The sequence below is a fragment of the Microcaecilia unicolor genome, chromosome 11 (genome assembly GCF_901765095.1).
Source record: "Microcaecilia unicolor chromosome 11, aMicUni1.1, whole genome shotgun sequence".
Taxonomy (NCBI): Eukaryota; Metazoa; Chordata; class Amphibia; order Gymnophiona; family Siphonopidae; genus Microcaecilia; species Microcaecilia unicolor.
The window spans coordinates 131,584,241-131,602,182 of NC_044041.1; the positions used below are offsets into that span (position 1 = coordinate 131,584,241).

The following is a 17,942-nucleotide window of genomic DNA, read 5'->3' on the forward strand; positions in this document are numbered from 1 at the left end:
GAGTTGTGCTTTTCATTATTTTATTTTCCTTATTTTGTTTTATAATTAAACTGAGAGGACCACATTCTCATGGTGGGCAGGAAGGCACTTGTGCATGCGCAGTGGAGCGCGGCTTGCGTTTCACAAAGCTCTGCTTTCTACTTGGAGATAAATGCCGGAGTGGACGACGCGGATCAGCGTCTACCCACACGTGAGAATATGAAGCCCGCTGTCGTCGGAGAATACCTGCTACAGGTAAGTATCTTCGCTATATGACCTATCCAGTCTGCTCATCTGCTTGAAAATGATGCTGTAAATCCGGCAAAGACAGGAGGGTACTGTCGGGTTGCAAAAAAAAAAAAAAAAAAAGTGTTCCACCCAGATAGCTCACTCCACATTCCCATCTGATGAAAGCACTATTGAGAGACCCATAATAAAGTCTGCATCACCTATTATTGGGAGTATCACAGAACAGTGGGAGTTCTGGGGCCAAGTTACTTGAATTCTGTGGCCCTCCCCTATACCCCAAATAGATTACTTAGAGTGTTGCAAGACAATGGAACGATTATGCCTCAAGTAACAAGAACTAGATGGGCCTCAGTGTGATCTAGGCCTTTTTTTTTTTTGGTGGCACCTTATATGTGGAATAATTACTACTACTAAACATTTCTAGAGCACTACTAGGGTTACGCAGCGCTGTACAGATTAACAAAAAAGGACAGTCCCTGCTCCAAGGAGCTTACAATCTATTGGGTGAAATGTCAAGTAGGGGCAGTCTAGATTTCCTGAATAGAGGTATGATGGTTAGGTGCCGAAGGCGACATTGAAGAGGTGGGCTTTGAGCAAGGCTTTGAAGATGGGCAGGGAGGGGGCCTGGCGTATGGGCTCAGGGAGTTTATTCCAGGCTGGGGTGAGGCGAGGCAGAAAGGGCGGAGCCTGGAGTTGGCGGTGGTGGAGAAGGGTACTGACAGGAGGGATTTGTCTTGAGAACGGAGGTTACTGGTAGAAATGTAAGGGGAGATGAGGGTAGAGAGGTAGGGAGGGGCTGTAGATCAAGTGCATTTGTAGGTTAAAAGGAGAAGCTTAAACTGTATGTGACTTGAGGAGAGGGGTGATATGAGTGTACCGGTTCAGGCGGAAGATAAGACGTGCAGCAGAGTTTTGAACGGACTGAAGGGGGGATAAATGGCAAAGTGGGAGACCAGTGAGGAGTAGGTTGCAGTAGTCAAGGCGAGAGGTAATGAGAGAGTGGTTGAGAGTTCGGGTGGTGTGCTCAAACAGGAAGGGGCGAATTTTGCTGATGTTATAGAGGAAGAATAACTTATCACGTCATTTGTGCAGAAGCAAATTTTAATAGGTTTAATATCCTGTTAAAAAAAACCTAGCTTATTTTTTAAGCAGGCCTTTGAGGTTGAACTGGAATAGTAGTAAGACATAAGCATTTTAATAAAGGTTATAAATATGGTAATCAGTGAATTCTTGATAGGAATGTTTGAGGCTTTCCTATTCTATTACCGGAATTCTTTAGAATTATTTGTTTTATTTTTTATATGTATTTTTGTAAACCGCTTTGTTTTTAATAGTTAAGCAGTACATTAAGTTTTAATAAACATAAAGGGCATTCATGGCTGCCCAAAGCTCTCAAAGTGGTTTTAAGAGAACACTTTGCTGTATATGGTGGGAAAAAGTGTCTGCATGAGCATGAAGCAAAAAAAGATAAAATGTCAAGAGAGAAAAAAAGAACTTATTCAAAAGAGCTAGAGGTGTAATCATCGCCCTCCAATAATTAGTCTCTTGAGTGGTGCATCGAGCAAGCATAGTTAAAGTTTCAAAGCCAGCAGCCCCAGTCATTCATAGTGCCACCCATAGAATAAATTGTAGTCTCATTTGGGGCTTCTTCCCCCCCACCCCCAGCAAACCTTTGCTACTTCTTTCCTCAACAGCAACAGGACTTAACCAAGTTATTGAATTGGAATGGTCTGCAAAACATACAGCCACTTAGGAAACAATGTCATACGGAGCAATCCAATTTTTTCCCAGTAGAGACAAAGGCAGGGCCTGTCATAAATGCAGCTGGAGCAGTCTGGAAACATTCAAGGCGCAGAGCTTTTTAGGCTCAGTTGCTAGTAACACCCCCAGATACAGTGTTGCAATACTGGGTCAGGCTGAAGGTTCATCAAGCCCAGTATCCTGTTTCCAGCAGTGGCCAAGCCAGGTCACAAATACCTGGCAAGATCCCAAAAGAATAGAACAGATTTATCCTAGAAATAAGCAGTGGATTTTCCCAAATCCATCAATAATGGCTTATGGAGTTTTCTTTTAGGAATTTATCCAAACCTTTATTAAACCCTGCTAAGCTGCTTTTACCACATTCTCTGGCAACAAATTCCAGAGTTTAATTACACAGTGAGTGAAGATATATTTTCTCCAATTTGTTTTAAATGTACTACTTAGTAGCTTCATTGTGTGCTCCCTAGTCCTTGTATTTTTGGAAACAGTAAACAAGCAATTCACGTCTGTCCGTTCCACTCTACTCAGTATTTTACAGACCTCTATCATATCTCCCCTCAGCTGCCTCTTCTCCAAGCTGAAGAGCTCTAGCCTCTTTAGCCTTTCCTCATAGGAAAGTTGTCCCATCCCTTTTATCACTTTTATTGCCCTTCTCTATATCTGTTCTAATTCTGGCTATATCTTTTTTGAGATGCTATGTGCAATTTTGGTCACCGCGTTTGAGGATCAGTTGCACCATGGAGTGATACAAAGGCATTATAACATTCTCAGTTTTGTTTTCCATTCACTTTCTAATAATTCCTAACATTCTATTTGCTTTCTTAGCCACCGCTGCACACTGAGCAGAGGGTTTCAATGTATTATCAATGATGATACCTAGATCCTTTTCCTGGGCGGTGACTCCTAGTGTGGAACCTTCCATCACTTAACCTATAGTTGGGGTTCCTCTTTCCTACATGTACTTGCTCACATTAAATGTCATCTTCCATTTGGATTCCCAATCTCATAAGGTCCTCTTGCAATTTTTCACAATCCTTTTGCGATTTAACTTTGAATAACTTTGTGTCATCAGCAGATATGTAATTACCTTACTAGTTAGATCATTTATAAATATGTTAAAAAGCAGTGGTATAAGCACAGACCTCTGGGAACCCCACGATCTACTCTTCTCCATTGAGAATACTGACCATTTAATTCTATTCTCTGTTTTCTATCAACGTTCTTAATCCACAATAGAACATTACCTCCTATCTCATGACTTTATAATTTCTGCAGGAGTCTTGCATGAGGTATTTTGTCAAATGCCTTTTGAAATCCAGATACACAAAATCAACTGGCTCACCTTTATCCACATGTTATTCACCCCACAAAGAAATGTAGTAGATTGGTGAGGCAAGATTTCCCTTGACTAATAGCCCCACAACGAGATCTGTGGAGATTGGACTGTTTTCTGACCCTCATCACTTAGAACAAGGGTTCTCTTCTGCATCCCAGCCTCCAGTGCCTGGCTCTCACAGCTTGGATGTTGAGAACGTAGAACTCGAACTCCTAGGATTGCCTGAGGGTGTCCCCTGTATCTTGCTGGCTTCCAGGAAAGATTCCATTAAAAGATGTTACTCTTAGGCCTTAGATCTCTTCTCTTGTCCTACACTTCTCTGAGTCTGGTTTGAACACCAACTGTGTAAGAGTCCATCTCAGTACAATTGGTGCTTATCACTGTGTAGGTGGTGAGCCCATCTCAGTATAGCCTTCAGTTGTTCATTTCATGAGAGGTTTGTTCCTGAGAAAGCCCCCTACCAAACCTCCTAGTGTGTCATGGGATCTCAACATAGTCCTTACCCAGCTGATGAAAGCTTCTTTTGAGCCTCTGAATTCCTGTCATCTGAAGCTTTTGGCCTGGAAGGTTGTGTTTCTGGTGGTGGTCACTTGAGCTTGCACAGCCAATGAGTGCCAGACCCTGGTAGCTCATCCACCGTACACTGAATTTCATCACAACAGACTAGTCTTTCCTAAGGTAGTGTTGGAATTCCATTTTAACCAGTCAGTTGTGCTACCAACATTTTTCCCAAGGCCTCATGCCCATCCTGGTGAAAATGTACTGTATACTTTAGACTGCAAGTGAGCCTTAGCCTTCTACCTGGAGAGAACTGAAGGCCAGAGACAGTCATCCAGATTTTCGTTTCTTTTGACCCCAGCAGGTTGGTGGTGGCAATCAAAAAATGCACACTTTGAAATTGGATAGCAGATTGCATCTCCTTTGCTTATGCCCAGGCTGGGCTGACTCTTGAGGGCCATGTCACTGCTCTCAGTGTCAGAGCCATGGCTGTGTCTGTAGCCCACTTGAGATCAGCCTCCATAGAGGAGATATGCAAGGCTGTGATGTGGTCTTCAGTCCACACATTCACATCCCACTACTGTCTGGATCAGGATACCTGACGCAATGTTCTGTTTGGACAAGCAGTTCTGCAGAATTTGTTCTGTGTCTAGAATCCAACTCCATCCTGCTAGGCTCTGTTTTGTTCCGTTTCAGGTTGCACCTACACAGCTAGTATGTATATAGTTTCAGGTTGATTGAAGTTTTGTCTTGACGTTTCAAGACTCAGTTATCCTAGCTTTCTTGTTTTCAGTGAGCCTGGTAGCTAGGGATTCCCAGATGTGAGAATAAGTAGGCCTGCTTGTCCTGGAGAAAGCAAAGATACTTACCTGTAGCTGGTGTTATCCGAGGATAGCAGATTGATTATTCTCACATACCCTCCCACCTCCCCTAGGAGTTGTCTTTATAGGCTTTTTCATCTGAAGGACTCGCGCATCGAGCAGGAAGGCACTCGCAGATGTGCGGTGGGACGCTGCTAGAACTTTCTACCTTAGTAGCTAGTCAGTATCTGCACTGGGCTTTGTTGGATGACGTCAGCTAGATGTGAGAATAATTGGCCTGCTGTCCTTGGAGAACACCAGCTACAAGTATCTTGGCTTCTTCCTCCTTTGATTTGTGGGTATTTTATTCTTCTAATAGTGTGGTTGCAGTCCCTCCTACTTTTTTTTTTTTTGCAGAGTAATTTTCTGTTTTGTCTCTCAGCTGTCTTTTCCCTTCTTTCTCTATAGCTTCCTCTAACTTTGGTCTTTTCTTTCATCTTTTTCTATTTCTTTCTTTGCATCTCTGTCCACTCAAGCTAGATTTCACCTCTGTCTGCCCTTTCAATCTCCAGACTTCATTCTCCCTCTTTTCACTTATCAGTCAGTTACTAGCTTTCCATTTCTCACTCTCTCAATCAACCCATGTCCCTTCTTTCTCTTTCCACAACCTTTTCTCTTCCGTCTTTTCATCTAGTTTTCCATTTCCACCCTCGCCACATTCTACCTTCCTCGGTGACTCATATCCTCACTAGCCCCAACCTTGTCACTCATTCCATCCCTGGCCTCCAGCCCTTTCTTCTATCTCTTATCTTCCACCTAGGTTTCCATTCCTCCTTTTCTACTTTCCTTCACTCACTTGAAAACACTTACCCATTTCTTTCTCAGCCCACCCTAGCCACTCCAGGTCCTTCACAGTTTCACACCATCTCTCTACCTTGTTCTGCTTTTCTAAACTTTGTCTCATGCACCTCTGCTCGTCAGACCCCTGTCTATGCACCCCACTCAGTTACCTAGTCTTCACTCTTCTGTAATCCCTCTCCACACTCGGTCCTCATGCCTATTCCTAGATTTTCATCCAGTCACCGGGTTTCCATTCTTACCCATCCTTCAGTTCCCACTTAATCCCAATCATGAAGTCTTTTTTTTTTTTTGGAGGGGGGGGGGGGGGAGACACTTGCCACCTCTGAACCCACTCTTCCAGTAGCTATGCCACTGTACCAGGTCACCCCACTTTCAAACCCCTCCCCAAACCATGCTGCTCTTTCAATACGCCTATCTCTTAGTCTCTTTCCCCCTTTCATCCTCCATACCTCCAGCCACTCTTCCTTTTTTAAAATGTACCCCCTTTGCCCACCAAAAGCTGGCCAGAAGGAGGCGACTAAGGTCCATCAGCACTTCTATGAAGCTACTCTTGATGGTGAGTATAGCCATGGTGGAGTAAGCAGAACTCCAAATTTCAGGATCAGGCTTGCAACAGTGGTACTGGTGATCAAGGGAAGGGTGCAGCATGCAACACTGCCATACCAGATAGCAGTGCAGGGTGGGGCAGGATGCACTGGAAGTACTTGCTAATAGAATGGATATGGCCTTAACAGTTGATCCATAACATTTCTGTTTTGGGCTTGCAGTGGCAGCAACTGCTAGGGATTGGAGGAAAACTATTATGTTCATCAGTGGCGGAAATTCCAAGTACCGGACTCCCTGCTCCCTCAATTGGCAGGCAAATGTGGTACTACTTATAGAAAGTGTGAGGTTGCTGGTTATGCCAAATTTTAGGTGACATACTGGTTGAGAATTACTGCTCTAGCCATATTCAAATGCAGACTAGAAACTCACCTTGTTGAGATTGCTTTTACATTTGACCACTTTGCTTCTCACATTCTACCAGAATCTCTTATTTAACATATATGCTTGTTTTGACAAGAGTGTGAGCTCCATGGCGCAGGAACTGTCCCTCTCATATATGTCTATACAATGCTGTGTATGTCTGGTAATGCTTTACAAGTGAGGAGAAGTATGAAATGCATATTTTTGGAATTTGCCAGATACTTGTAACCTAATTTGGCCACTGCTGTGGGAGACAGAATGCTGGACAATGAACTTTGTGGTCTGACTCAGCATAGCTTACTTTGTGCTCTTACATACTTCTGGAGCCATCTCATAAACCCGATAGTACTTGCATTAGGGTTTCACTGTGACTCCGTGGCTCCCAGAACAGGATGATTCAGTCCATGTTTATAATCTCGTCCCTCTTCATTTGCATTGCATACAGGGACTTAGAATTCTGATTTCTGGTGAATTGGGAAGAAGAGAGCCAGGTAGATAAGCTTGCGATACAGTTCCATGTGACTTGTTCTGTCCACAAAATAGCAGAGGTGTTCCTGAGGGCAGGCTCTCTCTTCTTTTTCTCTTTCAGGAGACCTTCACTGCATTGAGGAGAAGCGCAGAAGGACAATGGAGAGCTTTAGAAACCTGATAAAGAAAACCCCAATTCCAGGTGTGTAAACCAGGATGGAATAATGATTAGGCTTCTGTGTTGTGTACTTCTATCTGGGATACTTGGTGCCTAGCTGAGAGCCTATGTTTGTGCTTCTGTCCTAGTGGAAATAATAATGGGGATAGAAGCTTATACCTTGTGGTGAGGGGGGCTGGGGACCCATTTGCTGTTGTCTTAAGTGAAGGTAGTGATGAAGGTTCGGCCTATGTTGTGCTCCTAACCCTGCTGGTTTAGTAAGAGGCTGGGGGGGCTATATTTGTGTTAGAGATCTGTATCTTTGCATTCTTGTCCTGGGGGTGGGGGCCTGTGTTGTGTTTCTGTTTTCTAGTGATGGGGTGGGGGCTGGTTCCCCTTCTTATTTTTTTCTGACTTTTTCTTCCTTGCAGCCACAGCTGAGCCCAGGGCCCCTCGACGAATAGCTGTGCCTGTCAGGACAATACCCACTGCCTCCATCAGGCCAGTAACTACTGTGCCAGGTTAGTTCTGTCTATGCTTCCTTATACATGCCTTTTATTTCTTTTCCCTATGAGAGCCAGAATTTGTGTTAGCTCAGACTGAGTCTGTGAGTATACTGTTTATTGCTTTGCACATCTTTTTTCCCATAATTCTGTGATGATCAGTAACCTGAAGTATTCAATCCCCCAGGCCCTGTACTTTTGATTTCTGACCTTTCTCATGAACCCCCTACTATTTTCTACTGCTGGTTCCTAAGCTTTGAGGCCCTTGTTGGTTCTTGTTCCTTTACTGCTGGTCCTTGATCTCTCAGATACCCAATTCTTGTACTATCCTGATCAGCTAAATATTGTGTAACCACTTGCTCTTCTAATACCTAGTTGTTTGTCTTTCCTTTTTCCCTTCACAGTTGAGTTGTCCACCCTGTCTATCAAGCCTTGTCCACAGTCATCTCCGAGTTCTTCATCATTTGCTTTTACCATGTCAAACACACTTACAACTGCACCAGTGCCAGCTCCAGCCGCTGTAGCTATGGCCCTGCCCTCCCAGCCGTTGCAGTATCCCACTGCGAACCTGGATGTATTTTCTGATTTAGGCTTCAGCAGTAGCCAGTTTCAGTTGCCCTTAACTATGACTAATGAAAGTGGAGATCCTGATGTGCAGATGGATTTAAGCAGCCTACTGAGTGAGGGTGATGGGCAGTACCCTAGTCTCAGCACCATTGACATGCAGGACTTCAGTCAGCTCTTGGGTGATGAGGTGGACACTGGCCAGCAGGAAGATGCTGGGGCTGGAGCTCCTGCAAATCAGTCTACTATAATGACTTACCCAGAATCTATCACCAGGCTGATGGGCAATAGGGCAGATGACCTCGGTGAACTGGACAGTAACAACAGCTTAGTGAATGGGCTATTGGCTTCACTGCAGACAGATGACAATCTTCCCTCCATCATCGATTTTGATTTGTCATCTATTTTGAACTGATCAAGTGGCAGAAGCTGGAAGAGAAGATTGAAAACCGCTTTTGGAATTTTGTCTCGTTGGGGGGCTATTAGGTTTGGGATTTGGCTGTCAGACTTTTTGTCCTGCCACCGAATCACCCAGCTGGCCTTTTTGCATTCACCTGCCATGTAAAACTCTGAATTCAGCCTAAGTTGGCATGGACAAAGCCTACACTTCATCCAGATGCGACATAGGTGCTTCCTATTAATGTGACTGTTACTGGTCCTATGCCTTTGTTTTGCATCACCTTTATAATGAAAAGACCACTTGTTTTTATGAACTTAGTAAGAGAAAGTTTGGGTGGTAGCTGATAATGGTGTGATGGCAGCCAGGACTGGGTAGTCCAACATGCCTTATTGCTGAGCTGGTGTCAGGGACATTTCAGCAGATTTCTGTATTAGCGTTTACTTAACCCTCTCCCTAGTTATTGGAATCTTGTTCTCATTTTTTTTTTTGTATTGGTGTACAGCATGAATGTTCATCCTCCTACAAAGACTTGTTGCTTTGGCTCAAGACAGCATAGCTAGTAGTGGCAAGCTGTCTTAATGTCCTGCCTAAGCAACTGGAAGACTGGGCTGCTGTATCTTCATTCAGTACACATTATGGCTTCTAGTATTTACAGGACTCTGACAAGAATGAATTTTAAACTGTTCTTGGGCTGTTTGGGTGGGTATGTGTTTTGGAGCTTACCTAATAATATGCTTGTGTACATGAGGCTATGCCCGGCTGTCTGCTATTCCACGATGGAAGCAGGGCCTACTAATCTCCATCTTGCTCTTACAGATTAGTTTAATGCCCAGGACTGACCAGTTGTCTTTCTGTGGGACTTAGATTCTCTGGCAGCTATACTGTATCGTGTACATTGTATAATGCACTTCATACTGTGTGCTGTGCTCATAACCAACCATATGTTAAGTCAAACAGTGCCCACTTGGGTCTGGACTGTGCTGTTTGATATGCGATAACCAGAATCTGTTGTGTATTTGTAGTGCACTCTCTTGTACTAAGTGGGAGGGGTTGTGTCTAATCCCTAAGGCATCTAAAGACTTTTTTGTTATAACATTAGCTGTGCCTAAAATTAATTTAAAATGTTATTGTTATTAAAAAGCATTCAATGTTTGGTTATGAAGAGGGAAAATGGCATACAATGTTGGGAATCCTTTGCTGCTGTTGTACGCTTCCTGTGGTTCTGATAGTGAGATAATACACAGGGTTAAGAGGATTAGTTTTAAGACTTGGGCCCATAGGCTTCATCTTCTCTTTGCTCAAGCCAAAGACATCACCTACACTGTGTAGTGTGAAACTTGATAACTGATTTTGTCTTGTAGAATGCTCAAGTGCTGTATATAAAGGGTCACTAACTGCTTTGGCCTATGCCATAGTATCAACTACTTGGCTCAGGAGTCTAATTCAGGACTAGCCCAGCTTAACCTGCTGCTGCTGTTGGTTAACAACCCCCCCCCCCCAAACAACATCCTTATGCAGAGATGATTATATAGCTGCCTTTGAGGCTGGTCTGGTGCTATGTGAAGAACCTGCATTTGATTACTAGGCTAGCTAGGGCTGTAGCCCAGGCAAAGTTTACAGCTAGGAGGCAGAAGAGATCCTAATAGTGGCATTCAGGGATGGGATTTAGGACCATGATGATAAAGATGTAAGGGGAGCTTTTGGAGTGAGCCTTACTTTGAGGACTGTTCCTGTAATTAGTGGGCTGGAATAACCTTAGGTCGTTGAAGGAAGGCTAACTGTGCTGTAGCCCAACAGGAGACTTGTTCCAATGAAGTTGTAAGAACAAAATAGCTGGGTAAAATCTCTCACTAGCTACCTTCAATTCAAAGGATACATATTTTATTTATTTTACTAAAAGAAATCATGTAAAATTGGGAGGCTGAAGAAAATGCTTTTGTTAGAGGTGCAGCATGCTCTAAGTTTGTAGAGGGATTAGGAGAGCTCAATCCTTTTTAAACTGCACCCTTCTCCTGTTCTGTATATGTTTACCTGTAGTGCTTAAGTCCCAAAGTGAAGCAGCAGTAATTACAAATCCTGCATTGCACAGGGCAAGGACTAGTATCAAGCAGGATCTTGAAGGGACCACAGACAGGCTTAAATATAAGACCATACTGACTTAGGCATGGTCAGTCTTTGGATAGCAACCCTTTTTTTTTTTTTTTTTTTTTTAGCTGAGCATACATGTGAAAGAGCTGGAAGCTAGCATTTCCATCTTCCCACTGAGAAAACACAACTGACAACCACAAACATTTGTGCCATCCACACCAAGAGCAAAATGTAACCATGTTTTATCTTCTGTACATTAAAGTATCTCAAAATAGAACAGCTGTTTTTTCCCCCCTTTTCAAAAGTCAGCAGTGGGTATGGAGAAGATTCATATAAGTACATTTTGGGTTGTAAACATGGTTAGCTGCTGTTGCTAAAATCAGGCTTTCCCATACCTATGCTCCCATAGGCATTTTTTTACAATTACACAGAGGGATGGGAAAAAACTGGCTAAAGCTTAGACTTTAATATTCTTTCCCTAATTAAAGAGTACCAACATTATAAACCAACCAAAGGTTTCTTGAGCCACAGAAAAGTTCATTTCTTAAAAGAAAAGTAGTAGGGGCATTCTCTTTTCAAAAGACATTGATTTCCACTCACCGGTGCGGTGGCAGAGGGCTACTAGACAAGATAAAGCATTGGGCTGTAGCACTTGGGTATGGGTAATGTGCAGATCTCTATCCAAGCAGCAAACCTGATAATAGTGGAGGCTATGGGTCTCTTGCTAGCTATAATATTCATAAAAAGATACATACTTTTGTTCTCTTTAGTGTTATAGCCAATAGAAGCCCAAGGCATGAACAGAAGACTTTTCCCACTCTGCCTTGAGCATTATTGTTATCAAAGCAGGGTAGGCTGGGTATGATTTACATTAGTGTCTGTGCTAAGGATGTTGGAAAGAAATCTCTCCTCCCAGCACTGTACCTTTCAACACTAATATATGTATTTGGGTCATTCCATGTCAAGTGGTCTGATTTCAGAGAAGTGCCCTGCTCGACCATCACGGATTTCGATGAAATTTTCTGTGAACATTCATACATGTCCCCAATGAACATCGGTAAAGTTTTATGTTCGCCGATGCAATACTTGCTGAGATATAGTAATCTGTTTGACCCCATATTGCAGCCTTCTATGGTATGACTGAGATTTCAGCAACTTTGAGACACTGTATCTCCGGCAGTATTTTGTTGAGAGAAACAAAACTTGGCCATCTTGTACACCTTTTTGCGCTCTATTAAACAAAATAATAAAAAAAATCTTCATGAGCGATTTCCATGAAGAAAATTTGGCGCAAACTTGGTCCAAAAAAATTGTAAAGTTTGGCTTTTTATATCTCTGGAATTAAAGGTGTGATAAACATGAAACTTTGCACACAACAACTTATCAACACAAGGTTTTCGAATATAAAATTTCATTCTCCTAATATTTTCCATTAGTTCACAAATTGAGTGTAAAGTTGATGATTTTTGCAAAAACGCCAAAAATAGGGTATTTTTAGCCCACTTTTACAAAAAAAGACCTTCTGGAAACTTTTTAATCATTTTCATTAGAGCATATTTCAAACCCCTTAAAAAAGTAGGGTTGTTTTTTCATCGTTGGCATATAAGGCCCTAGAAATAGGGACAAAGTTGAGGACGTTGCTATCGCAACATCACATGCATTCTATTATTTTTGTTTTATACAGACATTATTAGTACCTAAATTGTATTGGTCCATGGTGACACTGTCACTACCAGTTCAGGAACTTGAACCAGTAACCCCATCGCCATAGGGGTCACGCCCGCTAGCTGTGCAATACCAGCCATGGGTGGGTTTCTTGGATGAGGATCCCAAGCTTCTAGTTTGGTTTTTTCATCAAGGTTCCAAAGCCTTGTGTGGGTATCTGTCCGGTTCCCAAGCCGACGATAGGGCAGCTTATCCTAGGTTCCTAAGCCTAAAGTGGGTATCTTAAATGGTTCCCAAGCCAAAGTCCGTAATGTTTGTATGAACTGCCAAATTCCAATGATTGCTTATTTATTATTGAATTTACGAGCCACTTTCTTTAGTGTCACTGCTTGGAATTGATACTGGCGGCCTGACGACGTAACTGATGGCGCTGGAAGCACACAAATAAGATGTTGTGCTGGAACCCAACAAACATCTTTTCTTTCAGGCCAATAAAATGAATGAGCCGGGCCTGGTGGATGCATAAATGTTACCAATGCATCATTTTGTTTAATGGGAATTTCTACAACGTTGCCTACCCACCACTTATTGTGATAAATGCAGGCAACCTAACAACCAGGCAATAGTTTGGCCAATTGTAAATTAGGATCGACGATATCGGAAATTTTGGCCACAAAGTTAATCGTGTCATTTGAAACTTTGTTGACAGAAATCGAATTCGAATCAACTGGCACAAACTGGTGATGATCTCTTGTGCCAGCTATTGTACAGCTAGCTTTCCATCTTTCTTCTTGCAGCATCCTGTTTTCTTGGATTTCTTCAGTCGGAACATATATATATTTAATTCCATGAATGTTTTTGTCACAAAAGTTAAACAGATCTATTGGCGTCAGTATTTGGTTGGTTAATGGTTGCTGGAGGCTGGCTCGAGCAGCCAAACATTTAGTCGTGCCACCAACTTCATCACATGGTGACTTGCCGTGACTCGTGCCAAAAAAGTTCCATTTGGCCTCAATTTCAAAATCATTCTTGTGATTGCACAGATTGATGAAATTTTTGTATTGTGCTGCTGAACCGTCACTAAAGTAGTATATTCTTGTAATCTTCGTTTTATTCGTCAAAAACTCAATCAACTTCCGAATGAACATGTGCACGGAAACCGTATCATGTTGCATATGATCAGAAATTATGCAGCAGTTGACAATTTGCAGCACGCCATCTTTATTGATATAATAAGTGACGACTGGATGCACTGTGCATTGTGAATTTTCCCAGTGAAAGCCTTGAGCAGCGTCTTGGACAACAAATGAGTAGTTCTGTGCAAAATCCATCAGTACGGTTTCTTTTAGGCCAGCTTTTAATGACTTCAAATATTCGCTTTGATGTTTTGAAATGAAGTGGTGGCCAGTCAGTTTCCAAATTTTGCTAGCGAGTTTTTCAATAAAGTTGTCAACTGTGAGAACATTTGTTTCGAGCGTTTCACGGTCAGTATGAACCCATTGTTTGAATTCTATTGATTCTTCTGAATCCCAGTCCTCAAATATTTCTTCCAAATATGCTATCAGTGCCTCTTCACCAGGACAGTTTTGGCATCGCTGCAATATACAATCTTTGGTGTCCAGATCGCAAACTGCCTTTCCCATGAGCATCTTGTAGTAGTCTTTAATGTTGACACCTTATAGCATAAGCTTAATATTCTGATGGATGGTGCAGACACAGACAGAATGTGTGCCTGAGGCACCGACAGTAACACACCACTTTGGTCTGAGCTCACGGAGCTTGGAAAAAAACAATTTCAGCACCATATTTGTTTCGATATGCTACATACAGTTCTTTCAGATTGCACAGTAGCAACCGCTTTTGTTTTTGAACCTTGATGCCATCAAGCTGAACAGAAACAAAATCTTTTTTACCAGGGCACATCCTGCTAAATTCATCATCCTCGTAGAAATCTCGAATTTTGTCGGCGATTGCCTTTGGTAGCAGTTTGCCAACTTTTGCATCCGGTAGTGCACAAATGCCTCTCTCTTGCTTTAATTTTCGCGCTGTTTTAACCATACATTCTGAAGCACTAAACGTTTTTGCTGTCACTGGTATTGACCAACTCTTTGGGGCCAAAGTCAATAATTGAATTTTCATGGATCTATTGGATATTTTAATTTTCGTTTTCACATCTTCGATTAGGTCAGTGTAATCTTGGCATGACAGGCATTCCTTAGCAGCCGACTTGCTAGTTTGTCCAATATCTTTGGCTGATACTGCAGCGGCTACCATTATTTTTTCTGCTACCACTTTCTGCACACGTTCAATTTTTTGTTTCACATATCCAGTTTTATCCCTACTGGCCAACCTCCGAATTTTTAATGGAGAAGTCCCCAAATCAGTCAAACTTTGATCAAAAGTGTCTGAAATGTCCCTATCGTAATTTTCTGATGACGATGACTCTGCCTTGCTTTCGACCATGGAAACATATTTGGCTTTACACTTGGAACACATTTTTTGGCCCGGCTTCACATTTGTTTTCAATTTTTTCAAATCATCGGACATGGCTCTATCGACTTTCAACAGTCCATGTTTAACTATGTGATTTTGTTTGTTGAATGGGTTGCAGCACGACTTTTGCTTCATTTCATACTTTTCCAAATACATCGCTTTGTGATGCAGGCAGATTTGGTCGTCGTCTGTGAACTCAATCTCCGCTTGCCGAGTAATGAGCATTTTTTCATTGGCAGACAAGCTGTGCACATAATGCAGCCCAATTTCTTTACAATAAAATGAACCATGGTGGCAAGTTGACGACAATTTTTTTCCAACAACACAAATGGGCAAAGTGGGATTGTCAGTTGACTCTGACCTTCATTTTTCGCATGTTAAGCAAAATCGCAATAATTAATTATATGAAGTAAGTATTAAATTAATGCAAATCTGAAATAAAAAGTTATAAAGATTCTTATGTTATGACAGAACCATACAACTACACCTGCACAGTACAGAATCCTATAGCCAAAACATTCTAATGCGCGGCATCAATAAGGTACTTACAGAATATTTAACCAATGTCATTAGTGTAGAAGCACTGCTAGTAGACTAACAGATTCATATAGCATACAAAAAATGAATTATACACTTTAAACTTCAGCAGAAATGGAAAGAAAATGACACAATATAAAAAAAATGCATGTTGAAGTATATGACGTTGCGATAGCAACGTCCTCAACTTTGTTCCTATTTCTAGGGCCTTATATGCCAGCGATGAAAAACCAACCCTACTTTTTTAAGGGGTTTGAAACATGCTCTTTCTAATGAAAATGATTAAAAAGAGTTTCCAGAAGGTCTTTTTTAGTAAAAGTGGACTACAAATACCCTATTTTTGGCGTTTTTGCAAAAAAAAAAAAAAAAAATCAACTTTACACTCAATTTGTGAACTAATGGAAAATATTAGGAGAATGAAATTTTATATTCGAAAACCTTGTGTTAAGTTGTTGTGTGCAAAGTTTCACGTTTGTCACACCTTTAAATCCAGAGATATAAAAAGCTAAACTTTACAATTCTTTCGGACCAAGTTTGCTCCAAATTTTCTTCATGGAAATGGGTCATGAAGATTTTTTTATTATTTTGTTTAATAGAGTGCAAAAAGTTATACAAGATGGCCATTTTGTTTCTCTCAACAAAATATTGCCGGAGATACAGTGTCTCAAAGTTGCCGAAATCTCGGAGTCATACCATAGAAGGCTGCAGTATGGGGTCAAACAGATTACTATATCTCAGCAAGTATTGCATTGGCGAACGTAAAACTTTACCAATGTTAATTGGGGACATGTATGAATGTTCACAGAACATTTTATCGAAATCCGTGATGGTCGAGCAGGGAGCACCAGACCACTTGACATGGAATGACCCAGCAACGGGGGGTGGCAGGGAGTGCAAAATTCTCCGGGCCTAGCCTCCAAGGAGGGGCTCGGCCCCGACAAAACTTCTTCCTGTCTTCGTCCAGGTCTCCCTCTCCTGCGTGCCAGGACCCAGATGATTGTATTAATGCCATAACCCAGATTATTGCGTTAATGCAATCATCTGGGTCCTGGCACACATGAGCAGTCAGATACAGGAAGTTAAGGGGGCAGGTGGGTGTGGCAGCCCAAGTTGGGGGGGGGGGGGGGGGGGGGGGGGAGTCAGCAATCCTGCCCGGGCCCTGCTGTCTCTCTCAGCGGCCTTGTTTAGAATTCTACTGCTTGTATTATCTGAAACCTGAAGAAGAATTTGAATAAAACTTAAGGAAACATGGTTCAGTCCTGCTCCCCATCACATTTGTGAATACCTGTATACTAAGGCAGCTAATTCAGAAGTCTTGGGAGGGGTTTTAAATGTCCTTTTTATTAATCAGATCAAACCATGCAAAATATGGCACCTCAAATATAAAATAGGCCCAATAACACATTCCAAGTCAGCCACATATCATACAGAGAATAGCTTTTTTATACAAATTTTTCCCCCCTCTTACCACCACCCAACTCCCTTATTTCCCAACCCTTCCCCACCCTCTCCTTGCTCCCCCAAACCTGAACTCATACCCTGCCTCTTGAGGTTAAAAATGTAAGCCAGTAGTCAAGAGAGGTAAAAAAAAAAAAAAAAACTACCCCACTGCCAGCGCAGTCTTGCTTGAAACAACTCAAATTTTCAGTCCTCTCCCTAGAAGGCTGATCAAAGTTACATTTGTACAAAGGAACATGGAACAGGACTGATCTATGTTTATTTTAAGTTTCAATAAAATTTTCATAAGTATTGCCATACTAGGACAGACCGAAGGTCTATCAAGCCCAGGGTTCAGATAGCACAAGCATTGGGAGACTACGTGAATACATTAGTGGTGAAAGGTGAGAAGACTAACAGTAATGGAAAGCAAATTCTCCCATTTCCTCTCCTAACTTTTATCCTCGGAACAGATCCTATATAGAGCAGTGGCAGTATACATTTTCCTCATCCATGCAGAAAATTTGGTTCTAGCTCTCATACTAACAGTAGTGTCCAAGGTGTAATATGCAAAGTTCCACCTCTGGCCTTGTTAAGTTTCCAAAGACTTCTATGTCCCCATAACTATGAGCAATCTTAGGCATACTTTCTCCAAGGACAAGCAGGCCATATTCTCATATGTGGGTTATGTCATCCACATTGCCCAATGTGGAGCTTAAGAAAAGCTAATATAGCTTTAAGAGCATGGACAGTGCATGCGGGAGTGCCTTCCCGCTTGCTGTAAGAGTGCAGGGACCAGCAGTCCGCAGCAGTGAGAACATTTTTCCAAGCTCCTCACAGCGTGTGGTGCACAAGTTGTTTTTTGAACTTTTTTTTGTGCCTTCCAGTTGGGGTTTATTTTCTGATTTTTGTTTTATCATTTTCTTCAGAAAAGTTTCCTCTCCTTTCCTGTATTGTCTTTAGTAAGTTTTCTTTTATTTTCACTGCACTTGGTAGGCCCTATTAGACCTGAGCTCCAGTTGGGTGTTTGTCCCTCTATTTTTCTAGTGCTGCCCCTTTTTCAGGCACCATTGAGCCTTTTGATTTGGCCATGGCTGTTTTCTTTTCCATGTCCTCAAAGGTTCCCAGTGGCTCTAAGTGCTGTAGCTAGTGCAATAGGACCATCTGTAGCAAAGACACT

General features: G+C 42.0%; 1 protein-coding gene across 1 annotated transcript in view; it reads left to right on the forward strand.

Moving 5' to 3' along the window:
• RELA (RELA proto-oncogene, NF-kB subunit) overlaps window positions 1-10,965 on the forward strand; it is a 182,520-nt gene extending 171,555 nt beyond the window's left edge. Inside the window, 3 exon segments of the mRNA XM_030218693.1 lie at window positions 7,040-7,120; window positions 7,507-7,596; window positions 7,983-10,965. Of these exon segments, the coding sequence (XP_030074553.1) occupies window positions 7,040-7,120; window positions 7,507-7,596; window positions 7,983-8,557 (746 nt within the window). The 3' untranslated portion in view covers window positions 8,558-10,965.
• Window positions 10,966-17,942: the final 6,977 nt, after the last annotated feature.